At 36.6% G+C, this 16,848-nt stretch overlaps 1 protein-coding gene across 10 annotated transcripts in view; it reads right to left on the minus strand.

Annotated features, from left to right (window-relative positions):
* Positions 1 to 16,848, minus strand: part of LOC124182728 (nuclear factor 1 C-type) — a 44,680-nt gene that overhangs the window by 9,576 nt on the left and 18,256 nt on the right. For 8 of the 10 annotated variants that reach the window (XM_046570332.1, XM_046570331.1, XM_046570333.1 and 5 more), the window contains exons 3-8: positions 13,674 to 13,865; positions 13,374 to 13,557; positions 8,217 to 8,270; positions 6,989 to 7,084; positions 5,192 to 5,329; positions 4,394 to 4,540 (exon numbers count right to left, since the gene is read on the minus strand). In XM_046570332.1, the coding sequence (XP_046426288.1) occupies positions 4,394 to 4,540; positions 5,192 to 5,329; positions 6,989 to 7,084; positions 8,217 to 8,270; positions 13,374 to 13,557; positions 13,674 to 13,865 (811 nt within the window). The remainder of the gene's footprint in view (positions 1 to 4,393; positions 4,541 to 5,191; positions 5,330 to 6,988; positions 7,085 to 8,216; positions 8,271 to 13,373; positions 13,558 to 13,673; positions 13,866 to 16,848) is intronic. The other 2 variants (XM_046570334.1, XM_046570337.1) reach the window with 2 other exon arrangements.

Raw genomic sequence — 16,848 nt, forward strand, 5'->3', positions numbered from 1 at the left:
GCAACACAAGGAAATTAGCTCTCTTATTATTTCTGATTGTTTTTTTTTTTTTTTTTATTCCCCGCCCTTTAGTAACTGTTGTATACATGTCTATCCGCGTAACGGACGTAACAGTCAGACAGACGAGCGATCGAGCGATATCGACAGAGAGGTAACAATGAGTGTAACATAATTATGCAACAAGCCCGGATTTTAGTCCTGGACAAATGTAACCACGATGATCTTTCATGTAACATATCCATTCAGACGCAAATACGAGTGAAAAACTCTAGATAAACCTTACAAAACGAGATGTATATTTCTTTTCTATATGCCTTCTACGGCTATTATTTTTATATTTAAGTATAGGTGAAAAAGTAGCTGCAGGTTTGACCAAACTTACGAAAAATGTAGAAATATTTTTATAATGTACAATTTGAGAAGCGAATCCATACGCAGGCACGAAATCAAAATGGCCGCCGCTGACTTCTTCGCTTGCGATTTTATTTCGGCCACGTATACATTTTTAGAAATCGCCGAGCATCGAGCCCATTTTTACAACGAATGTGATGACGGCAAGAGTAATTGAGCTATGATTTCACCGCTGATGGAAGGCCATGAAATTCAAAAATTTAGTTTTTAGAATTCACCCCTTAGTCATGATTCACTCGTACGTGTGTCTTATGTATTGCCTATAGTTCGAGATGTGATGTTTATTCGGAATGAAATCCAGGCCCGTTGGTTTAATATTTCACTTACGGGAGACACATTGCTGACGGCGCAGAGAGCATACAGAAAACCATATACGTATAAATATATACATATACATATATACATACAATTTACACTATAATGCGACATAGACCTTATTGTAAGTATATGCAGAACACCGTGTAGATCTCTCGATTTATCTTGCATCAACTGTTGTGAGTTCGATTCCCCGTCATTAAAGAGAAAAGCCCGTTACAAGTGATCCTCATGGTATTAATATGTACCCTAATCTGCAGATACGATTAAATATTACGTTATTGTTGTACGTAATATTGATTATATGTTGACGATACACGGCACAGTGATTCGAAGTATTTCTTACGCGGGTTATTCTGTGTGATCATATTTCTGGTTAAATAAGTATGAATTATACACATGGACTAGGTATAGCTGCGGTACAGTACATACATCAAACATGAATTGCCAGACGACTTGTCGGTCGATAAGAAAACAGTAACTGAACGAACGAACAAAAAATTATAACGTATTCTTCATTTCCGCCCTTTTCTTTGTAATTTTTGCATATTCATCACCGCGACGACGAGCTTATTATACTCATATGTATCCAGTTTTTTGGCTTTTATAATGTCACATTTACGATAATAACGCGTGTGAAATTATCTGCGCGAAATCGTTGTGAATATTCGATTGCTACACATTAAATAATTTCCATATACCTATATGTAAATAAAGGAAGAAGGGAATGAAAAAAAATTAGTGAACGATAAGAAAAAATTCTTTTTTTCATAAAAAACTAAACATAAAACATATACGAAATAAGTAATAAAATAATGCGTTGCAGGCGACTATACATGTACACATATAAGGGGGCAGTGGGCACAACGATGCAACGTCAATCATATTTAGGGAACGCAGAGTGAAACAACTAGTGTTATTAATAACGTACGGGTTCAGCCAAAAAAATGCGATTCTAATGTTTCTTCCCCATTTGATGCGTTCCTAAGTTACTCGTTTGATCGTATTGTCGAACCAAACAAGAAGAAAATTTATATTTTCATTGTCTTTCAAATCGCAGAAAAAAAAGAACAGAAATTGAAACTCAAGTTTCTTGCGTGTTTTTAAAAACTATTATTAGTATTCTGGCTCAACCCGCATTGGATTTTACTGTACATAATAATATATTTTATGGAGACGTGAAAGGTATGATTATAAGAAACAGAGCGAGCGATAAGAATGAGTGAGCGTTAGAGTGAAATAGAGATAGAGACGAAGGTATATTATGTATAGAATATTCAAGGTACACATGACTGCAGGCATACGCTAACATTTTAGAATAAAAAATAACTGTTTTTATAGGACCGTATTGCGATGAGTGCATGGAAACTACCAAAAACCAAGTTATACATACTTAAAATTTCGCTATTATTGCATCAAGCCCGGTGAGCCCGTATTCAAAATTCTTTGTCTTTTTTTCATTCTCCTCGACTTTCGATGAGCCTTGACTGTAATTCGTTGTTTGATAAATTGGTAGCCAATTTTATTTATATATCGCTATCAACGGTACTGTTGCAAATATATTTTATATTTCGGAATTACGACGCAAGTTAATGCGTTTGGGACAATTTTATTTATACATCGATTGGAATTTCCGAGTTTTTACTTCCTGTTCGTTTTTCTTCCATTTTTAATTCAACAATTTCACCGCTTTCTTTCAGCCGCGTTTAAAGTAAATGTGTTTTCAATTGATCGAACCAACGAAAGAATACTGCAACGTGATTTGTGCTTAAGGTACAACTTGGTGCGTGAATTTAAAAAAAAAATAATAACAATAAGGTAAAGAAAAAAAAAAATTAGGACAAAAAAACTAAATAAGGTCGGTAATATAGACGTAAATCATATTGGTATATATAGATAATATATATATATATACGATAATAATATTGAAATATATAGATACGTATAACATCATAACCAATCACAGAAGTACCTTTTGGTCGATAGTAAGCAAGCTTCTTTCTACGCTTGGGCTCAGACTGAAACAGACATTACATTTAATCCGCGATTAGTGATTTTTTGAATGTCTAGTCGCTCTTTATCATCAACATCATCATCATCATCATCATCATCATCATCATCATCATCATCATCATCATCATCATCACCATCATCATCACCATCATAATTATCATCATAATTCGATTCGATCTTCCGTTGTAGTTCACTTGTTTGTGTATCTCGAACTTTCTTTTCTTTTCCACGTCGCTTTTGTGTTGATTACATAGATTATACCTTATATAATTTAATAGTCAATTTATAATTTTATTCTTCGACTTATCTGGCCTGCATACCTATATAATATTGTATATACTGACAAACATTTTAATCACTCTGTAGCGTGTATACTGTATAAATAATCCCTATTGAAGTGTGTTAAGGTTTGCAAAATTATCGAGTAGGTAACTAAACCGCACATCCGCAATTTCACCCAATAACTGATGTAGACTTTCTAAAAAGGGTTGGCAATTTTTATCGATTACTATTCACTTTGGTTTTATGTCGTATTTGTATCATCGATTATCTTGCATAATCATGTGGAACACACAAGCCGCACTGTGGTCAATATTTTTTCGGCTAAATGGAAGGAGGGGAAATTCGCAAAATATTGTCGAAGTGAAATAATTACAGTTTGATTGATTACCTCGTTGAACCTCGTTTCGTCTCTTGATTATAGGTAGATAATTAGTGTATACCAACTATTATGTATAAGAAAGAATCCGCGAAAATGATATCTGATTTAGAAACTACATCTATATAATCTATATAGTATGTATTATGTATAACATACATACATATATTGTCGTAACGAATGACTGCAGCATTAATTATTCATGATTATATATCATGAAAGGTCACTTTTTGTGCTTTATTATTTATCATTACTTACATGATGCCTGCGGGGATGAGCTCAGTTTTGGGTCTATCGCACACTGGACACTAGACAACAATATTATATCAACGGCGAGGGGGGTTGGTGGTTAGTCACAAACAACAAATAATTAAAGAAAACACAAACGATTTTCAGAATCCGTTGACCTTTTTGTTATAATACAATTATAATAGGCGAGCATGTTTATGATGAAGTATGAATCATTATTCACGTCAGTGATTTCGATGTTAGATGTTTGTTCATTCGGCTCACAATTTCATATTATTATATATAATAGAATATATGTATACATATGTATTTTTTATCATATCTTACGTATATATACGCTAAAAGATATTATAAAACTCATGAGAATAATGCTGTTTTTTCAGCTAATTTTTTTACTATCGTTTACTATATACAACTATGTTCTTTTACTTCTTGGCATCTCGAGAAATATACATCGTAGGTATATTTTTTTGTCTTCAATACTTACAGAAAATATATTTCGGTTATTCTGACCCTAATAGATTTGACTTTCATATGATTAATTTTCGTACCATCTAGGTATAATGGATGATACGTATACTGTGACGAATCAAGCGTTGCATTCTTGTCGATTAGAATATAAAGATCAGCGTTATTTCTTCGGAATAATCTGCTCTCCGCAATAGTTCATACACGTATGTTCCAACGCTTTCGCGACTTATATATAAATAATTAATAATAATGTGGATTAAGAAAAACTCGACATACCGGTCTGAGAGTGCGGAGAGTCAACGCCTCGGTGAGCATCCTCCGGCCTCAAGACGGGCGAAAAATTCGAAGCACTCGAGACAGATACCGTCGGTGCTTTTTCAGTCTTGTTGTCATTTCTTATCAGCTGATGCACAGGCGGGGGGCCTAAATTAAATTCGATTTACCCAACGTAGACACAAAGCGAACAGTACGAAAGAAATCGGGTCGGTAAAACAGATATACGAATCGATGTAATCGGTAAATTAAGCTTTGATTCGGCCAAGCGAGCCGATCGAATTTTTCCCTTTCCCCTTGAATTTTGGACAGAAAAATATTTCAAAATAATAATGATATCAATAAAAATTACGAGATGAGTCAATACTTGATGCCACGGAAATATTTTTTCGTTTAACTTTGTAAAAAGTTAGACTATAACCCGTCCGCAGTGGATGTACTGGCGAAAAAAAACAAACAGTAGAAAACAAACGGGGTCGATAAAAAAGATAACCGTATTGATGTGATCGATAAGTTAACCTTCGATTCCGTCAAGCGAGCCGATCGCATTTACCCAAAGATCGGTATTATTCTCTTTCCCCTTGAATTTCGGACAGAAAAATATTTCAAAATAATAATGGTAGCAGTAATTACGAGATGAGTTAATACCCGATACCACGTAAATATTTTTTCGTCTAACTTTGTGAAAAGTTAGACCAGAACCTGTCCGCAGTGAATGAACCGGGGTCGGCTGTATTAATTATAGGTTAGATGATATGCAATGAGGTGGTAAAAAGAAGGAAAGAACTGTGTCGCACTTACTGAAGCTAGCCGCAGGTTGTGCATGGTCCGCAGAAGCGGCTGATGGCGGTGTGTAGCTGCTGCAGTAGTACGGCGGGTGCTCTATTTTGATCGAGTTTATTTGGGGCTGCATGTCGCTGAGGTCATGTAGTATGGAAGCTGAAACCAGACGCATGCCATATAGTAACTACAGCCTTGTTTTCTTCATCTTTTGAAAATTACTTAGGTATACGTACACATATATCTATATATGCTTACACGAGTGTATGTGTCGTAATGCACGCAAAAGAGAAAACCAGAACCAACAACAACATTAAAAACAACAACAACAACAACAAGAACAACAACAAACCAATTGTAAATTTGAAAAATAAAGAAATGCGCGTGACAGCTGAAGATGCGATATTATACTCAAACGCAATTCACAAGGAAAAAGCAGAGAATGTTATAAAATCAAAAGCCTAGATTTGCAAAAATTTTCATACACGAAGTACGTCTATATTGTGTAATAAATAAGGCTAAATATATGTATACGTGAAATGTGGGTTCATGGTTTCTATTCAAATATTTTCCAAGTTTGAACGCCGAGAATTTTTTTGTAACGTAGAACCAAAGTTCACATTTTTCCAATGTTTTTTATCCTTGATTTGCTTTGCTCTATCAGACCATCGAAAGACATATTTCCTGTATTTTACAGTAACACGTGTCTGCACCTAACAAATTTCCGACATTGAGACTGATTTAAAATCTAGTTGGTTAGCTGTGGACGTGGATTTGGACATTTCATGAATTCGGAAGTAAGAAGTTGGCACAGAGCCTATTGAGCGATTCTTTCACTCTGTCGCTACTCTCACAAATTTGAAGCCAATTTAATAACGCCTCGCACAGCAGCGAGAGACAAGTGATTACGAATCAATTTATCATACAAATTTATCAAATCAAAACTGTGTGTGTGATAAATTCCGTAACTTTGTTACTGGACAAGAATCGGACTCACTGTTTGTCATATTTGCACTTTGTCAATCAAATACTTCTCCCTGCCTTCTATTACAGTAAAATAAAAACTGAGAAGAAAAGATCTTCTATATGTATGCATAGAAATAGAGGGAAAAAAAATTAGAAAAGAGTAGGTACGTGCAGATAAATAAAATCGCTCGTTATTCGCGAAACTGCAGCAACGCCCTGCAGCGAGTGCTGAGGTAAGCTACTTTGGTCGGTGTGGGTCGAACTATATGGAGTTTCTGAGACCGTGAGCATTGTTCGGTTCTATAAATAAATTTCACGCTGCACACTCTGATATATAGTGGACTCATCCGTTATGCATACAAGTGTATCGTACATACGTTACATACGCTACATGTAGGTATATACCTGATACAACGTGTATATCGACTTCTGTAATACGCAAGTATCTTTCACGAGATTTTTTCCCCTTCAAACGTTGTGAAACAATTGTAAAAAAAAAAAAAAAAGAAAATCGCATTTCCTTAAAAACAATTGCAACATGTGTAAAAATAGAAGAAGAGACAAGCAGTTTAACGGATTGATAAATAGCGGGAAAATTTGAACTTAGACATATTTCCTTGTGCGTTATTGTTATACATACAGTAGTATTTGTAAGCGGTAAGAAAAAAGAAAAACAAAATACAAATGTAAACAAAACTATAACAAAAAATAGAATATGAATAAACAAAATTTCCCTTACTAAGATCTTATGCGGTGATAGGATGAGGCGGATATATTTTTAACATTACTATTATCGACTTTGTTGTTGTTGCTGTTCTTTTTTCTTTTTTTTTACAATTAGTTGTCGCCTACCTTTCGAGAGCATCCATAGCTCTTTGGAACTGAAGACACCCGTTGCCAGGATCGTGTCGTTGCAGACGACACCGTTGTAGAGTTCGTGATAACCACCTGGGAACACACCGAATCCCACGGAAACTAATTATATTACCTCACTTTATTTGCACGATTATAACCAGCCAAAAGTATAGGTAATGATAATTGGACAAAAAAAATTCAATCGCTGTTTCATGCTAAGCAAAAGAGAGAGATGAAAAAAATGAATCCTGCACGATTGCCTAACACCAATATTTTTTTGTCACACGATCGATTCTATCAATGTTATTATTACTTTTCATGACATTGTAACTGACATTACTCCTATCGTACTTTTTTATTTTTGCTGTTGCTGGTGTTATTATTATGTAACAAATATTTATAAAAATTGTGAATTTACGTTGCGCACTGCATTGAAGGTTTCTGCTATATTTTTAGCTCTTTCCCGCGCATCATCAAGTGATCATATCTGCCAAGATAAGATAATTCATTTTTGCTGGACGGCATTTATTGCTGTACGTAAGACTTGTTCTACCGGACATGTATTCCGACTTGCGTATGCAAATTTGCGGCAAGGATAATTGCTAGATAATTATTTCGAGAAAAAAATTGATCTAATGAATCGTTTGTTTAAGCTTAAACATTTCTTTCTCTCTCCATTTTGAACTGTCGACTTTCACCTGCGCACAACACTCACAAACAAATAAACAGACAAACACCTTGGTATGGTAAGGAATTTTTTGCCAATTGAGTGCACACTGAAAGCGTAAAAAAAAAGTAATAACAGTGATTATTTTTTTATTAAATAAAAACAATCAAAAAATGAAAAACGCAGGCCCGCATAAGATCTCAATATTTCCAATCTATACGCGTACTAAATATTTTCTTTCTTTCTTTCTTTCTTTCCTCCTTTCATAATTTTAGCACAACACGCGAAGTATATGTGCATAATATATATAATGTAAGCTGACAGAATACAAGAGAAGAGATTCGTGCCAATCATTTAAAAAAAAATGTCAATATAACAAAATAAACGCAGCAGATATATAATAGAATTGTAAAAAACGGTCAGACTTTTTTTTTAATTGTTAATTCTCGTTTACCTATTATTGCAAATTGTGCAAACTATAATAATTTCGCTGATGTACAACACACGTGTACAAGCATTGTTATACATTGAATATTATATTATTCCATTTTTTTATACCTTTTCGTCTCCTTTCTTCGTCTTTGCTAGTGTTGCAGATTCCATTGAGAACCTCTGAAAACAAACGAAAGGAGTGATAATGAAATTTCGGATAATGAAATAAAAAAAATAAAAATAAAAACGAGAAACCGATTTGAATGGTCAATATACACGTGTCCGCAATAACAGTTTTCAACATTATATATGCGTATACCCGTTAGGAGTTAATTACATTTAAAATTGGAGAGAGCGAAGCCGTTTCGCAACTGATTTACTTTTCGCGGTGGAAGAACAAAAAATGGAACAACGTTTTGAACATTCAATCAGCACGCGCGATAATGTTAAAATTTTAAAAATATTTTATGCAACGGTATTAATATTAATAACAATAATTGATGAACTAGAAACCGAGCTATTAGTATAGCTTTATTTTCGTCGTTGTTATACATGTATGTGTATATATATATACACGTGAAATGTATCTATGTGTATAGATACATGTATATACGCATATTGTTTTATGTATTAATGTGACCTTACGCAAATCTCATTACGCAATAGATATTACCAAAATACCCCTAGCCTAGAAGATTCGTTTCTAAGCTGCAGAGTACGACGTCGTAAACGATGATGCGCGGGATTGCGGAAAGAAACCCTGGCGAGTATACATGTATAATAAGCGCGTAAGTTACACTGCCATTTTGTTGTTCCGCGTGACCAGCAAAGCACAAAATGGCGCCGAGCCTAGGTGTTCGAAAGAGCGGGAAAATTGTAGAGTTTCAAGACCGTTTATTTTATATAACCGATTGAAATTTTGCGACGGTATGTATTAATATTTCTGTTAAGCGTATGCATGGCTGAATTATCCAAGACAAATGCCGTTTTGTAACACAAAACGAGACATCGCGTGGAAGTTGCTATATATATTATACATATATATACTATACTTACTAACGACGAAACGCAACTGTTACAGGGCAGTCAGTCCGCGCTTGTTTATTTATAGTCGAGCCAGCAGACATCGTGCGTTACAGCTATGCCTACTCTGCAGTAAACCGTTTTACTAAGCTGGGCTAAGCTTTAGGCAAAGTTCACAACGAACAATGGCGGTGCAACTATTTTACGACACGCATTACACGACTGGGGAATATTCGCCACGAGTTCCTGTAAGGTTATAATTTATGCCAAATCTCGGGGGTCAATTTTCCCGCCATATATTCGCTCATCGCGCCAATGCCTTGCGAGAAAAAACAACTGCCTAGATTGATCAGGAAAAATCGAAACATCGTGTATATGAGCTATTTGAATCGTTGGGAATAACAAATTAGATCATTAATCATCCCGAAAAGATGATGTTCCGTCAGATGAGTGCAGAGGTCAATTTTACCGACGGTACAAAAATTCTCTTTTATAATTCGTCATCTTTTTGCGCGGAAGGCACCAGTTCAAACATATAAGTTTCAGTCAATGTTGATCGCTTCTGAAATCTTAACGGTACTCGTTACAATTTACCGCATTTATGATTCAAAAATCCTGTCTTCATCCGATACAGGCATCTTTTCCGAACAGCCATTACCTACGGCACCGCGCCTAGATCAAAAGATCCTCAACCAAGCATCACCGCTGTCGATCTGATTCCTCGCGACAACTGCTTTTACGCTTGGACTGTGCAGAGTGTATGTATATTATATCTAAACAATATACACAACGAACTGACAAAGTATAAATACGGATCTTCATTTTGACATGATTCTCTAGATACTTCGAAAGACCGCGGCAAAACTGCCGCAGTGATTGTATGTATAACATGAAAATTAAGAAGTTTTATGGTGAATCAGGGGACAAGATGGCGTACTTACAGGTATGTAGTACCACTACCTTTACCGACCGAGCAAACTCACTCTCTTTTTTCCTACATTAAATTAACAAATGAACAGAACGGATATAAATTTTGACGGTGCATCACTCTTTCGCAGCGGGGTTCAGGAAAGCTACTCATGTCCCGAAAATGGTCAAAAATATGTGTGGTTATTTGACACGTGTTACTATTCCCGTATTTCCCGCATTTCAGAGGCAAAGCGTGCATAACTGAGATATTTTCCGCAATTCCGGTACGAATGAGGAGTGAAATGCGCCATCACGAGACTGTTTTCATCCAATATTGAGGTCGCTAGACGAGAACTAGGAATTACAATGATTTCGTAGTTAAAAGCTACTTGACTTTTTGGATATGAATAACTTTCCTGAGCTCCGCTACGAGAGAGCGATGCGCAGTCGAAATTTGAACCCTTTCCATCCATCTGTTTATTCAATATAGGATGAAAAAGGTGAGTGTGATCGGTCGGTAAGGGTAGAAGTACCACATACCCTTAATATCTTAAGATTATAACCTGTAAACGTGGCAGCGCGTGCGGCTTTTATACAGCTGTCCTGCAGCTAAATCTAGTGAAGGAATGCAGTACGCCGTGTCATTTGTCTCCGAGACGTATATCTCGATGTGGATTCGACCTGAGAGCTAAATATCGCTGTGCTCATTGCGCAAGTATCATGTCCTCAGCTCTTACTATAGACTAGAGGAATAGAGTATGGGACAGGTGCGTGTCTCAAATACAGTGTAAATATATATCCATACACATAATGCACACGTCGAAACTACCGCGTTAATACAGAGCAAAACGATTTTATACAACTATGTTCAGTATTTAGAACAGTTCAGGATCTAGGGACATTCTCTAATCTACCGCACGGATCCAGGTCTACAAACCTTTGCCCTGAACTATTTTTTACCAACATATGAGACATGAGACTTCCGCGCACTGTTTGATATGGAAATGCGCAAGTTTAAACAAGCTGCGTTCAGAGCTAAGCCATTACCATCATGCAACCTTGTATACGTGGAACGAAAAATATATTGTACCACTGGGAACATGATGATGTAGATTTATTTATATGCGAAGAAGCTTAAAGACATTCCCTTTTTATTTGCTTGCGAAGGGAAAAAGAGTTTGAAGTAGTTACGCACCGCGATAAGAAAAAACAGAACCAATATTGATAGGCCGATCGGATGGTGCAGTATATTGAAAGATATTCAGAAAGTATGAAAACACATATAAAAATCACTTAACACGTCGTCGTCATCATCATTTGTTTTTAGTCTTGTATCTTGACTATAATCTAACCTACCTTATACCTATATGATCAACATCATGAAAATTCCTTTACTCTTAAAATATACACAGTGGCACAATAATCTAAACCCAGACATGTTTCAAGGCTAAGATACTGAAGAGATCCGCATCTTACCCCATGATCATATGAAGAAACTGTGCGTTCACATCGTGTATATAATATACGTATATAAATATATACATCGTCGTCGAAGCGAATTACACTTACGTTATATACGAGTGAGTATGAACTTCCTTGCTTGTTTTTTTTTTTTTCATTTTATGCAAAAATAAAAAAAAACTTTAATCTCTCGTGCAAGTAGGAAACTGATCTAAAGTGAAGGCGAACAAATAAATAGTAGCAAGAAAAATGTGAGACTGTTAAGTTGGAAAGATAAATAGAGAAACTACCACCTACGGATATGCGATATTGAGCTACTCGAAAGCTACATAAGTTTATACACATATACACACACAAGAATCAACTATGCGGTGTAATAGCTATAAGATCAGAATGGGATACTGGAAGGAATGCCTAACCTACCCCATGTCTTGGCAACGAAGCGTTTGATTTTATTCCGTGTCATTTTTCTTTCTCTCCTTCTCAAATATATAAATGTATATACTATACGTAGTATACATATATAGATTGTATACTTTTTTCCACTAGTTTTTTCCATCTCACTCCCGCACATTTGATCTTGTTAGCAGTGCGGCAGGCGCGGCCAATTTTTGCGTCAACCGATTGTAAACATTACGAAAATTGCTGCCAAGCCGGTTGCTCTAGACACTCGTCGACCTAAGACGGGGTCCAGAGCCAATTGCACTACGTGTACACTCTAGTTATCCAGCTTGTGTACTCTGATAACAAATATAACACTTTCCACTGATCCGGATAGTCATTTTTGTTTAATAACTTGACGTTTGTTTTATTGGCGATGATGGGAAAAATTGTAATCAATTTATACAGATAACGTTAACAGTTTGATGAAAGAATGAGGCTGATTATGCACGCTATTGGAAATAATTTACCTCATAGTTACATTTCTGCTTGATACCGAGACTGACGAAAGTTTAGAAACAAAAAACGCGATCGTTCAATAACTTTCAGGGCTTGAAACAAGGCGAATTTCTTATCATAAGTAACTTAAAAGACTCCCGAAAGACGGATTACTATACCGATACTATTCTCGAAAAGCTGGTTTCTGTGATTGAGAAACAGAGACGGAAGGAAAAAAGAGGTTAATATTGGTTTCTTCCGCATAGACAGCGTGGTGTGTCTGTTATAGCCTGCTAATATTCAACGGTAGCGAAGTTGACGAATTGGCAAGGTTATAAACGTTGAAAAGTATAGGTATAATATGCGGAATGTGTACATCTACTTTGAAAGCAATGAAATTAATGAATGAACTGGTACATGGAAGAGATTCTTGGCGAACGGATGGGATACGAGCCTCTCACCCACTGACGCGTTCAGCCAAAGACAAGGAAGTCTCAACGATACCTGCACCTTGCTTGCGTATACGTGTACATATGGGCAAAGAAATATTGGCATCATTTGTGAGAAAATATGAAGTGAAATTGCAAAAGAAAAGAAAATAATGCAGCTAAACTTTGTTGATGCACATGTATGCGTTTCTATCTCGTATACATGAGTCGTTTTGCATTGAAACGATTGTTATTATCGTGTCGATAACCCTGATGATAATTTCTACTAAACGAATTTTTACCGTAATTGAATATACATTTCGTATTGTTTCTTACAAAATTGAAAATATGCACAGTTTTTCGCAATGAATTGTTAATTTTCGTTAACAAATTGTAGCAGCTTGTAGATTTTTTATTGTAAAAATACAAATCTTTATGTCAAACTATGCATATTTACAATATTGTACGAAATGTCCCAATTTGTCTAAAGATTCGTAGAAAATCATTGACACTTGATAAAATCGGGTTTTAGGAGGTGTAAGACAATGATTTGCGAATACATATAAGTGACGTTGCAGCTTACCGTGGCTGGTGATGAAGTTAGCCAAGTAAAGGTCTAACTCTCGGACGGAGACATTGATGTGATAAGGATTAACGCATAGGCCGGGCTGGGCGCATTCCGCTGTCTTCTCTAATCTCTCGCCATCCGTCGACTCGAGGGGAATCGCCTTGAATAGTATCACCATTACCAAATCCAACCGCCAGACCTGTGCGGCAGAAGGTTCGTCACGGATGAGCATTTGTCTTATGCTCGGAGCTTTGCAACAAGAAAATGATGGTACGAGAAAAGCAAAAAAAAATCGAAAATGCAAATGAAAGTCACCTTGTCCGCCTGGCGGAGGCAGTCGATCCGACGCATTTTGCCCTTTTGATCAGGGTTGCTGAGGACGCACATCGCTGGCCGCTTTCCGGTTATACTAAGAACAAAATCCTCTCGGTATTCCTGCGTTATGTCCTTTCTTAATTTCCCCAACAATCTCGAGGCCCATTTCTGTTTTACTTCTAATTTTTCATTCTGTAACAGAAAAGCACAAGAAAACTTCAGCGCGGGAATATATCGGTCGTAAGAGAAATTTTCTTCCTCGTCATCGCATCCAAGGAGGGGGTACAGCTTGGACGGTTTAAAATCGTACCTATTTTTTACGTTTCTTTTTTTTTTTCAAGAAAATGAAAACACTTGGAACAATTTGAGTTTGAAGGCTTTATTATACATAGTTTCAGGAATATTTAAAAATTTTTTTCATTTAAATTAATAACAAAATGACGGCATGGCGCGTATAAGAAGCGACGACCGCGTTTTCTTTTCACGTTAGGCTAAGAGCTGAGATCCAAAAAGATGTTTTGAACTCTACAAATTTTTTCTATCTGTTACAAATTGGACGGTGGTGTCAGGAGATGCGCCACCGCAAAATCCCTCGAGTTCGGAGTCGCTCGCTACTTATATGCGCCATGCCGCCATTTTGTTATTAATGTCAATGAAAAAATTCAAAAATTTCCTTGAAACTATAAATAACAGAGCCTTGAAACTCGAATTGCTCCAAGTGTTTTTATTTTCTTTAAAAAAAAACTCCTACAAATAGGCATCATTTTAGACCGTCCAAGCTGTCCCCCCCCCTTGATATACCGGTGAAAGAATACGCAATACAATAAGTGTAACTCAAATCGTACAGGTATGTGTGTACATTTATTTATTTATTTATTTATTTATTTATTTATTTTTTTCTTTCTTTCTTCGATGCTTCGAATGAAAATATGCGATTCACGCAGCCTGGGAACAGTCTCCGCACTCGGAATAGCAATTCGCGTTAAGAAACACGCATTGACAGTGAGCGGAATGCGTCGACGCGTTTGATACCGCAGAAACGTGCAGAACGCATCACGACAGCAATGACGTGATATTACTGAAAAATTCAAACCGTCAAGGGGAGAGAAAATCGTGTAGTCGGGCAATGAACCACGCGCGTTCGACTTCTAATACCTGTATTTTAATCCACTTAACTGTGTAATGACGGTACGAAATTCTAGTTTATAAGAAAAAATGAATCCCTTTCCGCTTTGCTTCCATATTCTGCAGCCACGCCACTGCACAAGCTTCAGGTAATCGCACGCGTGTTGAGATACCTGCTCCTTGATTGCATACACGATTCGCAGTGCGTAAACCCGATTAGGTATTCAGCGTGGATACTAAAGGATCGGCAACGTGCGGAGTCAAAGACGCTTTGACATGTGTCCTTCTCTGATATACATGCAGCTGCTATATAGGCGTGGCGTCCGTTAGCTCGAGTCGAGTTTCCTGGATTTTTTTTTATCTCGAGCGATTCTGCTGTTTCTGTTCTATTTTTTTGTTGCTTTCATACATTCTTAAATCTATTGAAAAATGTCTCATGACGTCAGAGTCTCGTTGTCGGCGCCATTTTATCACCACATAACCTAAGTTTTTAATTTTAATGGAGGCAAATCGTAATTCTTGGGGTTTCAAATTACTCGTGTCACATACATTAGTAAAACGTAATCAATAATATACCTGTTCTACTATCCACACGCGGAAAAACACGGTCAAATGTCAGCCTGGTTCCATTAAGCTGATTTTTTTCCACCAGACGACGCATATTACAAAGTGAAAATCCCAATATTACATATATAGCTAAAAGATTGTACAGTTAATTTGTGCAGATGCGTTGACTCAGTTGCATTGCCAACTTCATTATTGCAAATTCCCCGGGGCTAGAGAATTCCGTAACGATTGTAGCTGCATCTTTTATGAAATGAGTTCACCTAGAATTTTACCGGCATATTACTTTCCGCTAAGCATCAATTAAACTCGAACTGAGGCTGGACAGCTAATATGCTTGTTTGAAGGCATTATAACCTCGAATCACTGGTACCCGTAGGGATCTAGGGAATATTCGAGCTACTGGTCATACTTAAACAGGTCAAGGGCTTATCCTATTGTACCCAGCGTGTAAACAACTTATTTTTGGGAATTTATTTACGACAAAAGCAATATGATTAATTTTTTCATATGTTTTCAGGTACATCTTAAGGAATGTGTGTAAAATTTTTCATCAAAAAATATAAAAATTTTCACACGTCATTTTTATTCGCATCGGCTCCTGTGCGATCGGTCGGTATACATAATTCCGCAAACGTGGTTGATCTAAAATTCAAAAACAATGCCCTCATTAACTATACATGGTATTGGCTGTGGCGCGACGGGCGACTTTCTCAGTACGGTTTTTTTTTTGCAATATATACAATGTATTCATAATAATGATACGCATTACCTAAAATGATAAAGAGTTCAGGAATTTATTCACGTGACCTAAGACGAAAAACGAAAAAAAGCTCCGTCGTAACATAGCTAATACCATGTAATCGATGCAGATTTTTTTTTTTTGTTTCAGACCAACCCTATCTGAAAAATCATGTACACCAACCGATCACGCGGGGGAAACATCAGCTTACGCAAAAAATTATTTCATTATTTCCGAAATAAATTCCCAAAAATCATCCTGTTTGAACGCTGGTCACAGTAGGATACCCCCTTAAGACGAATGCATCGAAACACGCAAATCACTCACAATGATTGTTGTTTTGAAATTCGCATGTATACACATAATATTATATCAATATATCGTATATTCCTGGAGTAAGAAGTAAAAATTAATCACAGAGAGATGTAACGCGGAATAACCAACGGATAGCGAATTATATCTAGCTAGGAAAATCTAGATAACCAAGGAAGTGGAAATAAGGTGGGAGGTAGGTGAAGTGAGTATAGGTTTACATGGACGATCGGCCCAGCAGAGCGATCCGAACGCAACAGCTGCTCGCAATTTATTTTGGATATCGTCCGCACGGTCCTGCTTACTTACTCTCCGCGAATATACGTATGTAAATACATACACGCGTATACCTGCATACGCAGATGTGTGTATGCGTACGTACATTAGCTGCGTACACATGCACGCATATACACGCACGCACGCATCTGTATA

This window comes from Neodiprion fabricii, chromosome 5 (genome assembly GCF_021155785.1).
Source record: "Neodiprion fabricii isolate iyNeoFabr1 chromosome 5, iyNeoFabr1.1, whole genome shotgun sequence".
Classification (NCBI taxonomy): Eukaryota; Metazoa; Arthropoda; class Insecta; order Hymenoptera; family Diprionidae; genus Neodiprion; species Neodiprion fabricii.